A 20314-nucleotide genomic window follows, 5' to 3' on the forward strand; every position below is an offset into this window, starting at 1 on the left:
AAAACGTAAAAAAAGATCGGAAATACGTCATCATAGCGCAGCTAGAGCAAGATGTTTCACCGGATGTGCAAAAAGACTCCTGAATACTAGAAAACCACGTAAAAACCAAAAAGATGTTTCACCGGATGTATAAATCTGAAGAATTTAAATCTGAAGAGAGAAAGCCCATTGGCCAACAGTGGAGTGAGATGGAACTGAGCTTACATTCTGCTGATCGTGGAAAAGGACGATCTCAATACAGTTTTCGGTTCCCAAAACAATACTAAGAACAGAATGCACTGAGTTTTGTAGACGTGACCCTACATGCTATTGTTTACAAGGTGTGCAAGGGCGAAATGAGTTATTGCACATGTGTACTTCACAGTGAAGTTATTCCCGTAGGCAATGTTTCTTTCTATAAACTAGAGTTCCAGTGAGGTTTTCCTACACTGAAAAACGTGTTACAGCTGTTGATAAGTCGTTGATAATAATATGGCAGTTGTTTTCCTGTCATAACATGAATATATATAAGGGGGGTCATAGCTATTTGCAATACAATTCATGTTTAACCCTTTATCATGACTGGTGTCTTGATGGATTTTGTCCAAAATCGTGTGACATAAAACATTACTTTCCTGTCCTTGCATTTATGGCAGTGTAAGTTGTTGTTATATTAAGTATTAGTCAGTTAAATTAGATATTGAACTTGAACCTTGTAAAAATCTGACCGTTTTTGTTGTATAGAGATCTCAGAAATGCAGTGTAACTTCTGTCATATTTGTTGTCTCCTTATATTACAGGGTGGAAACCGTTTTCAGGGGCACACAAATCCAAAATAATAAATGTGATGGCAAAATCGAATGCTTCTAAACCCCCCAAAAAAGTCACCTTACCTTGATACTTACAAAACCTAAATTGATACTGTTATTAGTAAGTGCTTCTACACCTGCATTGCTTGCTGTTTGGGGTTTTAGGCTGGGTTTCTGTACAGCACTTTGAGATATCAGCTGATGTAAGAAGGGCTATATAAATACATTTGATTTGATTAATAAGTGGTTCTTCAATAATTCTGCATAATACTTGTTGGATGCTCATTTAGCATCCAGCTGATTAGTGGTGCACATTTTCACACGTTATCATCAGATCCAGGAAGGAATATTCTGAATGACAGTCAAGTGTTGAACAACTGTTCACGGTCGAACCAGCTTCCTCCTGAAACGAAGACAGCAGAGGAAATGGCCGACATGCATTTCCTCCTGAAACGAAGACAGCAGAGGAAATGGCCGACATGTATTTCCCCCTGAAAAGAAGACAGCAGAGGAAATGGCCGACATGTATTTCCCCCTGAAAAGAAGACAGCAGAGGAAATGGCCGACATGTATTTCCCCCTGAAACGAAGACAGCAGAGGAAATGGCCGACATGTATTTCCTCCTGAAACGAAGACAGCAGAGGAAATGGCCGACATGTATTTCCTCCTGAAACGAAGACAGCAGAGGAAATGGCCGACATGTATTTCCTCCTGAAACGAAGACAGCAGAGGAAATGGCCGACATGTATTTCCTCCTGAAACGAAGACAGCAGAGGAAATGGCCGACATGTATTTCCTCCTGAAACGGCCGACATGTATTTCCTCCTGAAACGAAGACAGCAGAGGAAATGGCCGACATGTATTTCCTCCTGAAACGAAGACAGCAGAGGAAATGGCCGACATGTATTTCCTCCTGAAACGAAGACAGCAAAAGTAGCCCAATTAGCTTGAGGGATATGGGTGTTGGGAGCAAATTCTTGTCACGCACTGAGCTCAAATTCAAAGCGTCTATAATTCAAAACCCCGAGAGGGCTCAGACATCAGGTATAGCATGTTATGGTACAGCCACTGCATTCCAGTTTAGGCACTTAGTGTCCAAATCTGCCATTTTCAACCTGTATGAGTATAAAGGAATTAAAGGCTCAGTCCAAAACTAGATGTTCCTGTGTTCATATAATTTCCAGACGGAGGTTGGAAGACGTTCTTTATAAGAGCCGTTTGAAAGGATGGCCTGAAACTCCATCCTGTTTTGGTGGAAAGGAGTTTTGGCCTCCTTGGTAATATCAATGGTCTATTAACCAATAAGAACATTCCATTCCAACATTCCACAGCCAATAAGATCTAGTTTTCAATGTTCCCCACTCAGAAGACCAGACAGTCCTGGCACCAAGCTAAGAAGCATTTTATTTTTCTCTCACAGTAAGTTACTTAGCCATTACCGAGAAAGGATTTGACATTGCAATAAAAAGACAATACAACGACAGGAATGAAGTGCCTTTTATTTGAGAGGAGAACATAAAAAGCAATACAGTGCCATCATCATCCATGTCATCTCTCCTTCCATCGTACAGTAACCACGCAGGATGGTGGGTGCCTACACAATACGCCAAACGCTTTGGACTTTAAATAAAACATAGAAAAACCAGGGTGTGGGGGGGGGCATAGTGACGGGGGTTAGGTGGTCAAAGGGTAGAGGTCATGTTCATTCATCTTCATCCCAGTCTTTCTTGCCTGTGGGGGCTTTGGGTCCGCCTGCCGGTTTGGCCATGATGATCTGAGGACACACACACAGTCAGTCATTCCACCATTGTGAACATTCTGTTGTGGATCATGCAGCATGCATTCACACACGGTGCCAGATGCGAACACCCCCCCCCCCCCCCCCCCCCCATTATTACAGTTGTATCTGAACGTGTCACCCCCCCCCCCCCCTTGGGTCCCAGAGGTTAGTTTCAGTCACACAGTACCACACAGGGGAAATAAAAACAAACATAGCATGTGAAATGCAGGCAGTGACTCCAGCAGACTGAAGATACACATCTACCCTGTAGTACTGTTGTAGTGGTGGTATTATACATGTTGTATTGTAGATATGTAGTGGTGGAATAATATTATATGTTGTACTGTTTTATCTCTTGTTTTCTTTGTAATGTAAGTTCCATAATGTGTTTGGACCACAGGAAGAGAAGCCGCTGCTTTCGCAGGAACTAACGGGGATCCATAATAAACCCCAGGAAGAGAAGCTGCTGCCTTGGCAGGAACTAATGGGGATCCATAACAAACCCCAGGAAGAGTAGCTGCTGCCTTGGCAGGAACTAATGGGGATCCATAATAAACCCCAGGAAGAGTAGCTGCTGCCTTGACAGGAACTAATGGGGATCCATAATAAACCCCAGGAAGAGTAGCTGCTGCCTTGACAGGAACTAATGGGGATCCATAATAAACCCCAGGTAGAGTAGCTGCTGCCTTGGCAGGAACTAATGGGGATCCATAATAAACCCCAGGAAGAGTAGCCGCTGCCTTGACAGGAACTAAATGGGGATCCATAATAAACCCCAGGAAGAGTAGCTGCTGCCTTGGCAGGAACTAATGGGGATCCATAATAAACCCCAGGAAGAGTAGCTGCTGCCTTGGCAGGAACTAATGGGGATCCATAATAAACCCCAGGAAGAGTAGCTGCTGCCTTGGCAGGAACTAATGGGGATCCATAATAAACCACAGGAAGAGTAGCTGCTGCCTTGGCAGGAACTAATGGGGATCCATAATAAACCCCAGGAAGAGTAGCTGCTGCCTTGGCAGGAACTAATGGGGATCCATAATAAACCCCAGGAAGAGTAGCTGCTGCCTTGGCAGGAACTAATGGGGATCCATAATATACCCCAGGAAGAGTAGCTGCTGCCTTGGCAGGAACTAATGGGGATCCATAATAAACCCCAGGAAGAGTAGCTGCTGCCTTGGCAGGAACTAATGGGGATCCATAATAAACCCCAGGAAGAGTAGCTGCTGCCTTGGCAGGAACTAATGGGGATCCATAATAAACTCCAGGAAGAGTAGCTGCTGCCTTGGCAGGAACTAATGGGGATCCATAATAAACCACAGGAAGAGTAGCTGCTGCCTTGGCAGGAACTAATGGGGATCCATAACAAATACATCTACTACACAACACAAACATGGTTATATTACAGCAGTTAGCGAGCCTTCGTCTAAATAAAAACAAACAATGTTATGATTAGTCACACGGTAGCAGTAGTCTCATTAACATTGTTATCTTATTATATTTAAACACACGACAGAGTGAGTATTCATGCCATTTCCCATCACAAATGTATCCCCCATTAACGGGGCATATCCAAAACATGACAGCAAGGTATCTGCAGGTTCCATGAAATTGAATTTTAAGAACATTTTAAATGAAACTTGGAATTCAACTTAATATCAATTGAGGTCTGCGTTGACCACACATATATTCCTCTCCAGAAATGAGCCCATGTTGGCAAGAAGTGGTCATTTGAGGCCTGTCTATTACCAAAGGCTATATGGCTCATAGCAGGACTCTCAGACCATGTGAAAACAAGTTTCTGTGGTCTGATCAAACCAAGATTGAACTCTTTGGCCTGAAATACGAAGCGTCACGTCCGGAGGAAACCTGGCACCATCCCTACGGTGAAGCATGGTGGCGGTGACAGCATCTTGAAAGTGGCCGGACAGCCCATCTTGAAAGTGACCTCCAATATTATTTGATGTGGCAACAATTAAGCAGCGACACAACATACAGGAAACACTGTATCCATCTCCGACACCGCGGACCTTCGAAAACTGAATTTAAGACTTAAGGCCTTCTAAAATCAGATAAAATGTATTTAAAGACTAAGGAACCGCAGACACCCTGTGAGTGAGTTTTTCCTCGTGCCATTTGACCATCACACACAGTGAGTGTTTCCCGTGCCGTGCCCCCCCCGGTCACACACAGCTCCAGCAGCACCTGTCAGTGTGTATTCTGTCCTGTTCAGGAAGGTTAGTGGTGTGTATCAAAGTGTTCAGGTTCGTCTCCCTCGTCTTTGTCCCAGTGGCCTTGCTGTTTAGGAGCCCGGGGCCCACCTGCTGGCTTAGCCATGATAATCTACACACAAACACCCCCCCCCCCAAACACACAGATTAACACACATCTTGTACATTTCTACAGGATCCATTGGTTGCTGATGAGAACTTGGGAAAAGAGACGTGAAGACAGCAATTAAAAAGATGAAAAACCATTTGACCTGCAATGAGAAGATGAGTGTGTGTGTAGCTGGTCCAGTAGGAGCACAGTGATAGTGGTAGGGATGTGTACGTTTCCCCCCCTTTCAAAACAAATTGGATACCTATCTAGTAGATACATGGGCTCGGATACGATACAGGAACTAAACGTTTTAGTTTGAATAGACGGTTTGTTTAGAGGAACGACTCGATGGGATTCGGCTCGATGTACTAACACATCCATTTTCTATTCTAAAATAAAATCTCCCGCAGGTGGAGCTCATGAGCCGACACGAGTAAATAGGAACTGGGTGGTTTGAGCTCTGAATGCTGATTGGCTGACCGTCATGGTATTTAGGTATGGGAACGAGAGACTTCAATGTCTACATCAGCTTTGAGGAACAGCAGTCATATTGGCTGAACAATCAATTCTATCCACAATATATGTACACTAAACTAGTGACTTAGGTATGATAAAACATTTATTTTTTACTGCACTAATTATGTTGATAACCAGTTTACAATAGCAATAAGGCACCTCGGGGGGGATTGTGATATATGGCCAATATACCACGGCTAAGGACTGCGTCCAGGCACTCCGCGCACTCAAATGAAGTATCTGCTGAAACATTTGCACCGGCGACTGGTGCGCATCGGTGAATCGTTACATCCCTAGATAGCAGCGTTGGTAGCTAGTTTGATGCCTCTGTCTGTCTGTCTGTCTGTCTGTCTGTCTGTCTGTCTGTCTGTCTGTCTGTCTGTCTGTCTGTCTGTCTGTCTGTCTGTCTGTCTGTCTGTCTGTCTGTCTGTCTGTCTGTCTCTCTCTCTATTTCTTTAACTCTCACTCCCTCCCTCCTCCTCTCTCTCTCCCTCCTCCTCTCTCTCTATTTCTCTAACCCTCTCTCTCCCTCCTCCTCTCTCTCTATTTCTCTAACCCTCTCTCTCCCTCCTCCTCTCTCTCTATTTCTCTAACCCTCTCTCTCCCTCCCTCTATTTCTAACCCTCTATTTCTAACCCTCTATTTCTAACCCTCTATTTCTAACCCTCTATTTCTAACCCTCTCTCTCTAACCCTCTAACCCTCTATTTCTAACCCTCTCTCTCTAACCCTCTAACCCTCTATTTCTAACCCTCTCTCTCTAACCCTCTAACCCTCTCTCTCTAACCCTCTAACCCTCTATTTCTAACCCTCTCTCTCTAACCCTCTAACCCTCTATTTCTAACCCTCTCTCTCCAACCCTCTCTCTCCCTCCTCCTCTCTCCAACCCTCTCTCTCCCTCCTCCTCTCTCCAACCCTCTCTCTCCCTCCTCTCTCTCCAACCCTCTCTCTTCAACCCTCCTCTCTCTTCAACCCTCCTCTCTCTCCAACCCTCCTCTCCAACCCTCCTCTCTCTCCAACCCTCCTCTCCCTCCTCCTCTCTCTCCAACCCTCCTCTCCAACCCTCCTCTCTCTCCAACCCTCCTCTCTCTCCAACCCCCCTCTCTCTCCAACCCTCCTCTCTCTCTCTCTCCAACCCTCTCTCTCTCTCTCCAACCCTCTCTCTCTCTCCAACCCTCTCTCTCTCTCCAACCCTCTCTCTCTCTCCAACCCTCTCTCTCTCTCCAACCCCCTCTCTCTCTCTCTCTCTCTCTCTCTCTCTCTCTCTCTCTCTCTCTCTCTCTCTCTCTCTCTCTCTCTCTCTCTCTCTCTCTCTCTCTCTCTCTCTCTCTCTCTCTCTCTCTCTCTCTCTCTCTCTCTCTCTCTCTCTCTCTCTCTCTCTCTCTCTCTCTCTCTCTCTCTCTCTCTCTCTCTCTCTCTCTCTCTCTCTCTCTCTCTCTCTCTCTCTCTCTCTGTCTCTCTCTCTCTCTGTCTCTCTCTCTCTCTGTCTCTCTCTCTCTCTGTCTGTCTGTCTGTCTGTCTGTCTGTCTGTCTGTCTGTCTGTCTGTCTGTCTGTCTGTCTGTACCTGGTCTACTCGGAGCACGGTGATAGCAGCGTTGGTAGCTAGTTTGATGCCCCAGTGTTTGACCAGGAAAGGCTCCAGGATCCCCGCTTCAAGCATGTCCTTCAGAGCAGCACCCTCTCCCTGTGAACACAAAATGTCAGCTTTGTAAGAAACAATTAAAAACGCTTCCATGGAAATCAACAGAAACTTATTGTCTTAAGGTGCACTGGATTTAATTTGCCTGGTGTGCCGGTAGAGCTTCTTTGGGAAAACCTCTGCCAACCTGGTACACTGTGCAAACTAAACCAAGCGCACCTTGTCACGTATAAGGAAGAAGAAAAAAACAAACAGGAAATGGAACAGGAAGGTAACGTCTCACACACCTCGATGTCAAAGCCCATGTTCTTGTTGCCCTCGTGATGCACGGCGTACAATTTGGAGATGAGCTCGTTTCCCTTGATGCCAGAGTTCTCTGCCAACGCTCTGGGCACCGCCTCAAACGCCTCAGCAAACTTCTTAATGGCGTACTGCTCCAGACCCGGACACGACTAGAGGGGGGGGGAGGGTCAGGCAAACTTGTTAATATGACACTGCTCCAAGACCGGAAACGACTAGAGGAGGGGGGAGGGGGGGGTCAGGCAAACTTGTTAATATGACACTGCTCCAGACCCGGACAAGACTAGAGGGGGGGGAGGGGGGGTCAGGCAAACTTGTTAATATGACACTGCTCCAAGACCGGAAACGACTAGAGGAGGGGGGAGGGGGGGGGTCAGGCAAACTTGTTAATATGACACTGCTCCAAGACCCGGACACGACTAGAGGGGGGGGAGGGGGGGTCAGGCAAACTTGTTAATATGACACTGCTCCAAGACCCGGACACGACTAGAGGGGGGGGAGGGGGGGTCAGGCAAACTTGTTAATATGACACTGCTCCAAGACCAGAAACGACTAGACAGGGAGTCATACTAGTTAATGTTTTTAAACGACACGTTCGTTAACATACACACGTCCGTGTTCCGTACCTCTCCGTATGAAGTGATCTGTCTAGCCAGTTCTATCTCCGTACCTCTCCGTATGAAGTGATCTGTCTAGCCAGTTCTATCTCCGTACCTCTCCGTATGAAGTGATCTGTCTAGCCAGTTCTATCTCCGTATGAAGTGATCTGTCTAGCCAGTTCTATCTCCGTACCTCTCCGTATGAAGTGATCTGTCTAGCCAGTTCTATCTCCGTACCTCTCCGTATGAAGTGATCTGTCTAGCCAGTTCTATCTCCGTACCTCTCCGTATGAAGTGATCTGTCTAGCCAGTTCTATCTCCGTACCTCTCCGTATGAAGTGATCTGTCTAGCCAGTTCTATCTCCGTATGAAGTGATCTGTCTAGCCAGTTCTATCTCCGTACCTCTCCGTATGAAGTGATCTGTCTAGCCAGTTCTATCTCCGTACCTCTCCGTATGAAGTGATCTGTCTAGCCAGTTCTATCTCCGTACCTCTCCGTATGAAGTGATCTGTCTAGCCAGTTCTATCTCCGTATGAAGTGATCTGTCTAGCCAGTTCTATCTCCGTACCTCTCCGTATGAAGTGATCTGTCTAGCCAGTTCTATCTCCGTACCTCTCCGTATGAAGTGATCTGTCTAGCCAGTTCTATCTCCGTACCTCTCCGTATGAAGTGATCTGTCTAGCCAGTTCTATCTCCGTACCTCTCCGTATGAAGTGATCTGTCTAGCCAGTTCTATCTCCGTACCTCTCCGTATGAAGTGATCTGTCTAGCCAGTTCTATCTCCGTACCTCTCCGTATGAAGTGATCTGTCTAGCCAGTTCTATCTCCGTACCTCTCCGTATGAAGTGATCTGTCTAGCCAGTTCTATCTCCGTACCTCTCCGTATGAAGTGATCTGTCTAGCCAGTTCTATCTCCGTACCTCTCCGTATGAAGTGATCTGTCTAGCCAGTTCTATCTCCGTATGAAGTGATCTGTCTAGCCAGTTCTATCTCCGTATGAAGTGATCTGTCTAGCCAGTTCTATCTCCGTACCTCTCCGTATGAAGTGATCTGTCTAGCCAGTTCTATCTCCGTACCTCTCTGTATGAAGTGATCTGTCTAGCCAGTTCTATCTCCGTACCTCTCCGTATGAAGTGATCTGTCTAGCCAGTTCTATCTCCGTATGAAGTGATCTGTCTAGCCAGTTCTATCTCCGTATGAAGTGATCTGTCTAGCCAGTTCTATCTCCGTATGAAGTGATCTGTCTAGCCAGTTCTATCTCCGTATGAAGTGATCTGTCTAGCCAGTTCTATCTCCGTATGAAGTGATCTGTCTAGCCAGTTCTATCTCCGTATGAAGTGATCTGTCTAGCCAGTTCTATCTCCGTATGAAGTGATCTGTCTAGCCAGTTCTATCTCCGTACCTCTCCGTATGAAGTGATCTGTCTAGCCAGTTCTATCTCCGTACCTCTCCGTATGAAGTGATCTGTCTAGCCAGTTCTATCTCCGTACCTCTCCGTATGAAGTGATCTGTCTAGCCAGTTCTATCTCCGTATGAAGTGATCTGTCTAGCCAGTTCTATCTCCGTACCTCTCCGTATGAAGTGATCTGTCTAGCCAGTTCTATCTCCGTACCTCTCCGTATGAAGTGATCTGTCTAGCCAGTTCTATCTCCGTACCTCTCCGTATGAAGTGATCTGTCTAGCCAGTTCTATCTCCGTACCTCTCCGTATGAAGTGATCTGTCTAGCCAGTTCTATCTCCGTATGAAGTGATCTGTCTAGCCAGTTCTATCTCCGTACCTCTCCGTATGAAGTGATCTGTCTAGCCAGTTCTATCTCCGTACCTCTCCGTATGAAGTGATCTGTCTAGCCAGTTCTATCTCCGTACCTCTCCGTATGAAGTGATCTGTCTAGCCAGTTCTATCTCCGTATGAAGTGATCTGTCTAGCCAGTTCTATCTCCGTACCTCTCCGTATGAAGTGATCTGTCTAGCCAGTTCTATCTCCGTATGAAGTGATCTGTCTAGCCAGTTCTATCTCCGTATGAAGTGATCTGTCTAGCCAGTTCTATCTCCGTATGAAGTGATCTGTCTAGCCAGTTCTATCTCCGTATGAAGTGATCTGTCTAGCCAGTTCTATCTCCGTATGAAGTGATCTGTCTAGCCAGTTCTATCTCCGTATGAAGTGATCTGTCTAGCCAGTTCTATCTCCGTATGAAGTGATCTGTCTAGCCAGTTCTATCTCCGTATGAAGTGATCTGTCTAGCCAGTTCTATCTCCGTATGAAGTGATCTGTCTAGCCAGTTCTATCTCCGTATGAAGTGATCTGTCTAGCCAGTTCTATCTCCGTATGAAGTGATCTGTCTAGCCAGTTCTATCTCCGTATGAAGTGATCTGTCTAGCCAGTTCTATCTCCGTATGAAGTGATCTGTCTAGCCAGTTCTATCTCCGTACCTCTCCGTATGAAGTGATCTGTCTAGCCAGTTCTATCTCCGTACCTCTCCGTATGAAGTGATCTGTCTAGCCAGTTCTATCTCCGTACCTCTCCGTATGAAGTGATCTGTCTAGCCAGTTCTATCTCCGTACCTCTCCGTATGAAGTGATCTGTCTAGCCAGTTCTATCTCCGTAGCTCCGGCACCTGGCACCAGTCTCTTGTCTCTGACCAGAACCTTGAAGGTGTTGACCCCGTCGTCGATGGCCCGCTCGATATCATCCATCCGGTTGTCAGTGGATCCTCTAATTACCAGGGTGGAGATGGCCCCGTCCTCTTTCTCTGTGAAGGGGGAGGAGAGGTGGAAAGAGAACGACTATGAGATGGGCACCAATGCAGACTGTTCTAGTTCCCGAACACACAGAAATGTGTTTTAAAACGAGAGACTTTTAGTTGTGAAGTGTCTCTGTGTTTTCTCACCGTGTTTGAAGACCACCACCTGAGTGTCTCCCACCTCATCCAGGTAGACACTGTCACAGTGACCCATCTCCTCCGGAGTGGGAGGGGTCTGGGGGGGAGAGGACATAGGAATGGTCCGTTTCAGTTTTGACTTGGAAGAAGCACAACTTACATGAATAAATTAATTTATTTTACATATCGATTGTCTGGGGCCAAGTTAACCTCCCCTTTCATGTTAGAAAGTCATGACCATCGTGCGTTTAGGGAAAGAGGATTATTCATTATTTTAATAATACATTATTTTGTACAAGTATTAAAATAAGTTTGACCAATTCCAGTCCCCTTGCTTACAGGTCCTCCAAAGGATCATTTTTATGATAGGATTTTTATGATTTTATTCGATTTTTTAAATAATATAAATTAAGATACTGACACCATCTAAAAAAATAAGTCCCACCTCCAAATAAGCCCAATAACAAACCTGAAGCCAACCGATGCAGAATAGTAGCTATAAAATGTACAGAGGCTGAAGCAAGGGGTTTGTCCATCTGCATTTACCCCCATGGACACGTGGTTATTGTAGCATATATTTTTAGATACTTTGAGGAAGAAACTACGCTACTGTCGCTTTAAGAGCTCTGTTGAAAAGCTGCCCCTTAAAACATGCTTGAAACTACAGCTGATTTTGTAAAACGACACAGTTGACGGGAGTAGAGAAATAAACCTGGTAGTGATTGGTATCCTGGCATTTATTTCAATTGACGGATATCCTTATATGAACTGCGACTTTGTAAAATCTTTGAAAATTGTTACATTTTGTTCAGAGTAGTTCCTGACTGCACCTTACAAAAAGGATCGTTTAAACCCGGGAGGTTTGCGGACCGGACCCGGGAGGTTTGCGGACCGGACCCGGGAGGTTTGCGGACCGGACCCGGGAGGTTTGCGGACCGGACCCGGGAGGTTTGCGGACCGGACCCGAGAGGTTCGCGGACCGGACCCGAGAGGTTCGCGGACCGGACCCGACAGGTCCGCGGACCGAACCCGAGAGGTCCCCGGACCGAACCCGAGAGGTCCCCGGACCGAACCCGACAGGTCCCCGGACCGGACCCGACAGGTCCCCGGACCGGACCCGACAGGTCCGCGGACCGAACCCGAGAGGTCCCCGGACCGAACCCGAGAGGTCCCCGGACCGAACCCGAGAGGTCCCCGGACCGAACCCGAGAGGTCCCCGGACCGAACCCGAGAGGTCCCCGGACCGAACCCGAGAGGTCCCCGTACCGAACCCGAGAGGTCCCCGTACCGAACCCGAGAGGTCCCCGTACCGAACCCGAGAGGTCCCCGTACCGAACGATTGGGTACGAATACCGTCAACACCCATACTACCCCGTCAGTAAGGGGAACTCACCAGTCTAGGCAGGGCCACAGCTCCGACAGTCTTACACAGTCTCCTCAGATCCCATTTAGAGTTCAGCCTGCAGGAGACACGGGTCAGTAACACAAAGAGAGAGAGACAGGATCCTTAAGGACCAGCAGCTAATGTTTAGTAGATATAGAGCAGGTGGTTCACACCCCCAATAAGACCTACCAGCTACCCCATGTAACCCCTTGACTAAAACCCTCATGACCAAGTTCATCTTAACTGACAAAGGAACTAGAGCAGACGGTGTTGGAATGTTGATTTTTAGGCAGGAAGTGGTCTGAAATTAAAAACAGGCACGAGCTGGTGCCCTACCTGCCGGCCACGAGCTGGTATCCTACCTGACAACCATGAGCTTGTACTTGTTGGCGTAGTGCAGTGCCATGTCCGCCACTTTTCCACCGGTCACCACTACGTTGGCGCCTGCCTCAGCGATGGACTTGACTTGGGCTTCCATCATATCCTCCTCTCCCTTACTGAAGTTAAGGAGCTCCTCTGCATTATTTATCAACACTGTACCCTGCAGAGGGAGGGAGAGACAATATCATATCCTCCTCTCCTTTACTGAAGTTAAGGAGCTCCTCCGCATTATTTATCAACACTGTACCCTGCAGAGGGAGGAAGGGAGAGAGCTAGAGGGAGGAAGGGAGAGAGCTAGAGGGAGGAAGGGAGAGAGCTAGAGGGAGGAAGGGAGAGAGCTAGAGCGAGGAAGGGAGCGAGGAAGGGAGCGAGGAAGGGAGCTAGAGGGAGCGAGGAAGGGAGCTAGAGGGAGCGAGGAAGGGAGCTAGAGGGAGCGAGGAAGGGAGCGAGGAAGGGAGCTAGCTAGAGGGAGCGAGGAAGGGAGCTAGCTAGAGGGAGGGAGGAAGGGAGCTAGCTAGAGGGAGGGAGGAAGGGAGCTAGCTAGAGGGAGGGAGGAAGGGAGCTAGCTAGAGGGAGGGAGGAAGGGAGCTAGAGGGAGGGAGGAAGGGAGCTAGAGGGGTAACATTTATTTCCATCCTACCTTGGTTTCTGTGACCATGCAGTCGAAGGGGCATGAGAAGACTGCGATCCTGGCGTCTTTGATTGACGTGACATCTCCCTCCGTCTCCTTCTTGAACACCATCCCATGGAGCACCGAGGACGAAGTCAGTCCACAGCCCTGCACAGACACACCAGAGAGCAGTGTTACAGACCCCCACCCATAACAAGTCTAGCGTGTAACAGACCCCCAACCATAACAAGTCTAGCAGTGTAACAGACCCCCGACCATAACAAGTCTAGCAGTGTAACAGACCCCCGACCATAACAAGTCTAGCGTGTAACAGACCCCCAACCATAACAAGTCTAGCGTGTAACAGACCCCCAACCATAACAAGTCTAGCGTGTAACAGACCCCCAACCATAACAAGTCTAGCGTGTAACAGACCCCCAACCATAACAAGTCTAGCGTGTAACAGACCCCCAACCATAACAAGTCTAGCGTGTTACAGACCCCCAACCATAACAAGTCTAGCGTGTAACAGACCCCCAACCATAACAAGTCTAGCGTGTTACAGACCCCCAACCATAACAAGTCTAGCGTGTAACAGACCCCCAACCATAACAAGTCTAGCGTGTTACAGACCCTCAACCATAACAAGTCTAGCAGTGTAACAGACCCTCAACCATAACAAGTCTAGCGTGTAACAGACCCTCAACCATAAGTCTAGCGTGTAACAGACGCCCAACCATAACAAGTCTAGCAGTGTAACAGACCCCCAACCATAACAAGTCTAGCGTGTAACAGACCCCCGACCATAACAAGTCTAGCGTGTAACAGACCCTCGACCATAACAAGTCTAGCGTGAAACAGACCCCCGACCATAACAAGTCTAGCGTGTAACAGGGCCCCGACCATAACAAGTCTAGCGTGTAACAGACCCCCGACCATAAGTCTAGCGTGTAACAGACCCCCAACCATAAGTCTAGCAGTGTAACAGACCCCCAACCATAACAAGTCTAGCGTGTAACAGACCCCCAACCATAAGTCTAGCGTGTAACAGACCCCCAACCATAAGTCTAGCGTGTAACAGACCCCCAACCATAAGTCTAGCGTGTAACAGACCCCCAACCATAACAAGTCTAGCGTGTAACAGACCCTCAACCATAAGTCTAGCGTGTAACAGACCCCCAACCATAAGTCTAGCGTGTAACAGACCCTCAACCATAACAAGTCTAGCGTGTAACAGACCCTCAACCATAACAAGTCTAGCGTGTAACAGACCCCCAACCATAACAAGTCTAGCAGTGTAACAGACCCCCAACCATAACAAGTCTAGCGTGTAACAGACCCCCAACCATAACAAGTCTAGCGTGTAACAGACCCCCAACCATAACAAGTCTAGCGTGTTACAGACCCCCAACCATAACAAGTCTAGCGTGTAACAGACCCCCACCCATAACAAGTCTAGCGTGTAACAGACCCCCACCCATAACAAGTCTAGCGTGTAACAGACCCCCACCCATAACAAGTCTAGCGTGTAACAGACCCCCAACCATAACAAGTCTAGCGTGTAACAGACCCCCAACCATAACAAGTCTAGCGTGTAACAGACCCCCAACCATAACAAGTCTAGCGTGTAACAGACCCCCAACCATAACAAGTCTAGCGTGTAACAGACCCCCAACCATAACAAGTCTAGCGTGTAACAGACCCCCACCCATAACAAGTCTAGCGTGTAACAGACCCCCAACCATAACAAGTCTAGCAGTGTAACAGACCCCCAACCATAAGTCTAGCGTGTAACAGACCCCCAACCATAACAAGTCTAGCAGTGTAACAGACCCCCAACCATAACAAGTCTAGCGTGTAACAGACCCTCAACCATAAGTCTAGCGTGTAACAGACCCTCAACCATAAGTCTAGCAGTGTAACAGACCCCCAACCATAAGTCTAGCAGTGTAACAGACCCCCAACCATAACAAGTCTAGCGTGTAACAGACCCCCAACCATAACAAGTCTAGCGTGTAACAGACCCCCACCCATAACAAGTCTAGCGTGTAACAGACCCCCAACCATAACAAGTCTAGCAGTGTAACAGACCCCCAACCATAAGTCTAGCGTGTAACAGACCCCCAACCATAACAAGTCTAGCAGTGTAACAGACCCCCAACCATAACAAGTCTAGCGTGTAACAGACCCTCAACCATAAGTCTAGCGTGTAACAGACCCCCAACCATAAGTCTAGCAGTGTAACAGACCCCCAACCATAAGTCTAGCAGTGTAACAGACCCCCAACCATAACAAGTCTAGCGTGTAACAGACCCCCAACCATAACAAGTCTAGCGTGTAACAGACCCTCAACCATAAGTCTAGCGTGTAACAGACCCTCAACCATAAGTCTAGCAGTGTAACAGACCCCCAACCATAACAAGTCTAGCGTGTAACAGACCCTCAACCATAAGTCTAGCGTGTAACAGACCCTCAACCATAACAAGTCTAGCGTGTAACAGACCCTCAACCATAACAAGTCTAGCAGTGTAACAGACCCCCAACCATAACAAGTCTAGCAGTGTAACAGACCCCCAACCATAACAAGTCTAGCAGTGTAACAGACCCCCAACCATAACAAGTCTAGCAGTGTAACAGACCCCCAACCATAACAAGTCTAGCAGTGTAACAGACCCCCAACCATAACAAGTCTAGCGTGTAACAGACCCCCAACCATAACAAGTCTAGCGTGTAACAGACCCCCAACCATAACAAGTCTAGCGTGTAACAGGCCCCCACCCATAACAAGTCTAGCGTGTTACAGGCCCCCACCCATAACAAGTCTAGCGTGTTACAGGCCCCCGACCATAACAAGTCTAGCGTGTAACAGACCCCCGACCATAACAAGTCTAGCGTGTTACAGGCCCCCGACCATAACAAGTCTAGCGTGTTACAGGCCCCCACCCATAACAAGTCTAGCGTGTTACAGGCCCCCGACCATAACAAGTCTAGCGTGTTACAGGCCCCCGACCATAACAAGTCTAGCGTGTTACAGGCCCCCGACCATAACAAGTCTAGCGTGTAACAGACCCCCGACCATAACAAGTCTAGCGTGTTACAGGCCCCCGACCATAACAAGTCTAGCGTGTTACAGGCCCCCGACCATAACAAGTCTAGCGTGTTACAGGCCCCCGACCATAACAAGTCTAGCGTGTTACAGGCCCCCAACCATAACAAGTCTAGCGTGTAACAGACCCCCAACCATAAGTCTAGCGTGTTACAGGCCCCCACCCATAACAAGTCTAGCGTGTTACAGACCCCCAACCATAAGTCTAGCGTGTAACAGACCCCCAACCATAACAAGTCTAGCGTGTAACAGACCCCCACCCATAACAAGTCTAGCGTGTAACAGACCCCCACCCATAACAAGTCTAGCGTGTTACAGACCCCCAACCATAACAAGTCTAGCGTGTAACAGACCCCCAACCATAAGTCTAGCGTGTAACAGACCCCCAACCATAACAAGTCTAGCGTGTAACAGACCCCCAACCATAACAAGTCTAGCAGTGTAACAGACCCCCAACCATAACAAGTCTAGCGTGTAAGACCCCCAACCATAAGTCTAGCGTGTAACAGACCCCCAACCATAAGTCTAGCGTGTAACAGACCCCCAACCATAACAAGTCTAGCAGTGTAACAGACCCCCAACCATAACAAGTCTAGCGTGTAACAGACCCCCAACCATAAGTCTAGCGTGTAACAGACCCTCAACCATAAGTGTAGCGTGTAACAGACCCCCAACCATAACAAGTCTAGCGTGTAACAGACCCTCAACCATAAGTCTAGCGTGTAACAGACCCCCAACCATAAGTCTAGCGTGTAACAGACCCTCAACCATAACAAGTCTAGCGTGTAACAGACCCCCACCCATAACAAGTCTAGCGTGTAACAGACCCCCAACCATAAGTCTAGCGTGTAACAGACCCCCAACCATAACAAGTCTAGCAGTGTAACAGACCCCCAACCATAACAAGTCTAGCGTGTAACAGACCCCCAACCATAAGTCTAGCGTGTAACAGACCCCCAACCATAAGTCTAGCGTGTAACAGACCCCCAACCATAAGTCTAGCGTGTAACAGACCCCCAACCATAACAAGTCTAGCAGTGTAACAGACCCCCAACCATAACAAGTCTAGCGTGTAACAGACCCCCAACCATAAGTCTAGCGTGTAACAGACCCTCAACCATAAGTCTAGCGTGTAACAGACCCCCAACCATAACAAGTCTAGCGTGTAACAGACCCCCAACCATAAGTCTAGCGTGTAACAGACCCCCAACCATAAGTCTAGCGTGTAACAGACCCCCAACCATAACAAGTCTAGCAGTGTAACAGACCCCCAACCATAACAAGTCTAGCGTGTAACAGACCCCCAACCATAAGTCTAGCGTGTAACAGACCCTCAACCATAAGTCTAGCGTGTAACAGACCCCCAACCATAACAAGTCTAGCGTGTAACAGACCCTCAACCATAAGTCTAGCGTGTAACAGACCCCCAACCATAAGTCTAGCGTGTAACAGACCCTCAACCATAACAAGTCTAGCGTGTAACAGACCCCCACCCATAACAAGTCTAGCGTGTAACAGACCCCCAACCATAAGTCTAGCGTGTAACAGACCCCCAACCATAACAAGTCTAGCAGTGTAACAGACCCCCAACCATAACAAGTCTAGCGTGTAACAGACCCCCAACCATAAGTCTAGCGTGTAACAGACCCCCAACCATAAGTCTAGCGTGTAACAGACCCCCAACCATAAGTCTAGCGTGTAACAGACCCCCAACCATAAGTCTAGCGTGTAACAGACCCCCAACCATAAGTCTAGCGTGTAACAGACCCTCAACCATAAGTCTAGCGTGTAACAGACCCCCAACCATAACAAGTCTAGCGTGTAACAGACCCCCAACCATAAGTCTAGCGTGTAACAGACCCTCAACCATAAGTCTAGCGTGTAACAGACCCCCAACCATAAGTCTAGCGTGTAACAGACCCCCAACCATAACAAGTCTAGCGTGTAACAGACCCCCAACCATAACAAGTCTAGCGTGTAACAGACCCCCAACCATAACAAGTCTAGCGTGTAACAGACCCTCAACCATAAGTCTAGCGTGTAACAGACCCCCAACCATAAGTCTAGCGTGTAACAGACCCCCAACCATAAGTCTAGCGTGTAACAGACCCCCAACCATAAGTCTAGCGTGTAACAGACCCTCAACCATAACAAGTCTAGCGTGTAACAGACCCTCAACCATAAGTCTAGCGTGTAACAGACCCTCAACCATAAGTCTAGCGTGTAACAGACCCTCAACCATAAGTCTAGCGTGTAACAGACCCTCAACCATAAGTCTAGCGTGTAACAGACCCCCAACCATAAGTCTAGCGTGTAACAGACCCCCAACCATAAGTCTAGCGTGTAACAGACCCCCAACCATAAGTCTAGCGTGTAACAGACCCCCAACCATAAGTCTAGCGTGTAACAGACCCCCAACCATAAGTCTAGCGTGTAACAGACCCTCAACCATAAGTCTAGCGTGTAACAGACCCCCAACCATAAGTCTAGCGTGTAACAGACCCTCAACCATAACAAGTCTAGCGTGTAACAGACCCCCAACCATAACAAGTCTAGCGTGTAACAGACCCCCAACCATAAGTCTAGCGTGTAACAGACCCCCAACCATAACAAGTCTAGCAGTGTAACAGACCCCCAACCATAACAAGTCTAGCGTGTAACAGACCCCCAACCATAAGTCTAGCGTGTAACAGACCCCCAACCATAAGTCTAGCGTGTAACAGACCCCCAACCATAAGTCTAGCAGTGTAACAGACCCCCAACCATAAGTCTAGCGTGTAACAGACCCCCAACCATAAGTCTAGCGTGTAACAGACCCTCAACCATAAGTCTAGCGTGTAACAGACCCTCAACCATAACAAGTCTAGCGTGTAACAGACCCCCAACCATAAGTCTAGCGTGTAACAGACCCCCAACCATAACAAGTCTAGCGTGTAACAGACCCCCAACCATAACAAGTCTAGCGTGTAACAGACCCTCAACCATAAGTCTAGCGTGTAACAGACCCCCAACCATAAGTCTAGCGTGTAACAGACCCCCAACCATAAGTCTAGCGTGTAACAGACCCCCAACCATAAGTCTAGCGTGTAACAGACCCTCAACCATAAGTCTAGCGTGTAACAGACCCTCAACCATAAGTCTAGCGTGTAACAGACCCCCAACCATAAGTCTAGCGTGTAACAGACCCCCAACCATAAGTCTAGCGTGTAACAGACCCCCAACCATAAGTCTAGCAGTGTAACAGACCCCCAACCATAAGTCTAGCGTGTAACAGACCCCCAACCATAAGTCTAGCGTGTAACAGACCCCCAACCATAAGTCTAGCGTGTAACAGACCCTCAACCATAAGTCTAGCGTGTAACAGACCCCCAACCATAACAAGTCTAGCGTGTAACAGACCCCCAACCATAAGTCTAGCGTGTAACAGACCCCCAACCATAAGTCTAGCGTGTAACAGACCCCCAACCATAACAAGTCTAGCGTGTAACAGACCCCCAACCATAAGTCTAGCGTGTAACAGACCCCCAACCATAAGTCTAGCGTGTAACAGACCCCCAACCATAAGTCTAGCGTGTAACAGACCCCCAACCATAAGTCTAGCGTGTAACAGACCCCCAACCATAAGTCTAGCGTGTAACAGACCCTCAACCATAAGTCTAGCGTGTAACAGACCCCCAACCATAAGTCTAGCAGTGTAACAGACCCCCAACCATAACAAGTCTAGCAGTGTAACAGACCCCCAACCATAAGTCTAGCGTGTAACAGACCCCCAACCATAAGTCTAGCGTGTAACAGACCCCCAACCATAAGTCTAGCGTGTAACAGACCCCCAACCATAAGTCTAGCGTGTAACAGACCCCCAACCATAAGTCTAGCGTGTAACAGACCCCCAACCATAACAAGTCTAGCAGTGTAACAGACCCCCAACCATAACAAGTCTAGCGTGTAACAGACCCCCAACCATAAGTCTAGCGTGTAACAGACCCTCAACCATAAGTCTAGCGTGTAACAG

At 47.9% G+C, this 20314-nt stretch overlaps 1 protein-coding gene across 3 annotated transcripts in view; it reads right to left on the reverse strand.

The window, feature by feature from the left end:
* Positions 1-2267: 2267 nt before the first annotated feature.
* Positions 2268-20314, reverse strand: part of cct8 (chaperonin containing TCP1, subunit 8 (theta)) — a 35771-nt gene continuing 17724 nt past the window's right edge. The window contains exons 7-15 of one of the 3 annotated variants that reach the window (XM_038983888.1): positions 13227-13364; positions 12568-12746; positions 12215-12281; positions 10831-10918; positions 10505-10692; positions 7330-7494; positions 6968-7087; positions 4771-4908; positions 2268-2562 (exon numbers count right to left, since the gene is read on the reverse strand). In XM_038983888.1, coding sequence (XP_038839816.1) covers positions 4804-4908; positions 6968-7087; positions 7330-7494; positions 10505-10692; positions 10831-10918; positions 12215-12281; positions 12568-12746; positions 13227-13364 — 1050 coding nt within the window. In that variant the 3' untranslated portion in view covers positions 2268-2562; positions 4771-4803. Of the gene's footprint in view, positions 2563-4770; positions 4909-6967; positions 7088-7329; positions 7495-7780; positions 7829-10504; positions 10693-10830; positions 10919-12214; positions 12282-12567; positions 12747-13226; positions 13365-20314 lie in introns of those variants that run through there. The other 2 variants (XM_038983889.1, XM_038983890.1) reach the window with 2 other exon arrangements.

The sequence above is a fragment of the Salvelinus namaycush genome, unplaced genomic scaffold, assembly GCF_016432855.1.
Source record: "Salvelinus namaycush isolate Seneca unplaced genomic scaffold, SaNama_1.0 Scaffold199, whole genome shotgun sequence".
Taxonomy (NCBI): Eukaryota; Metazoa; Chordata; class Actinopteri; order Salmoniformes; family Salmonidae; genus Salvelinus; species Salvelinus namaycush.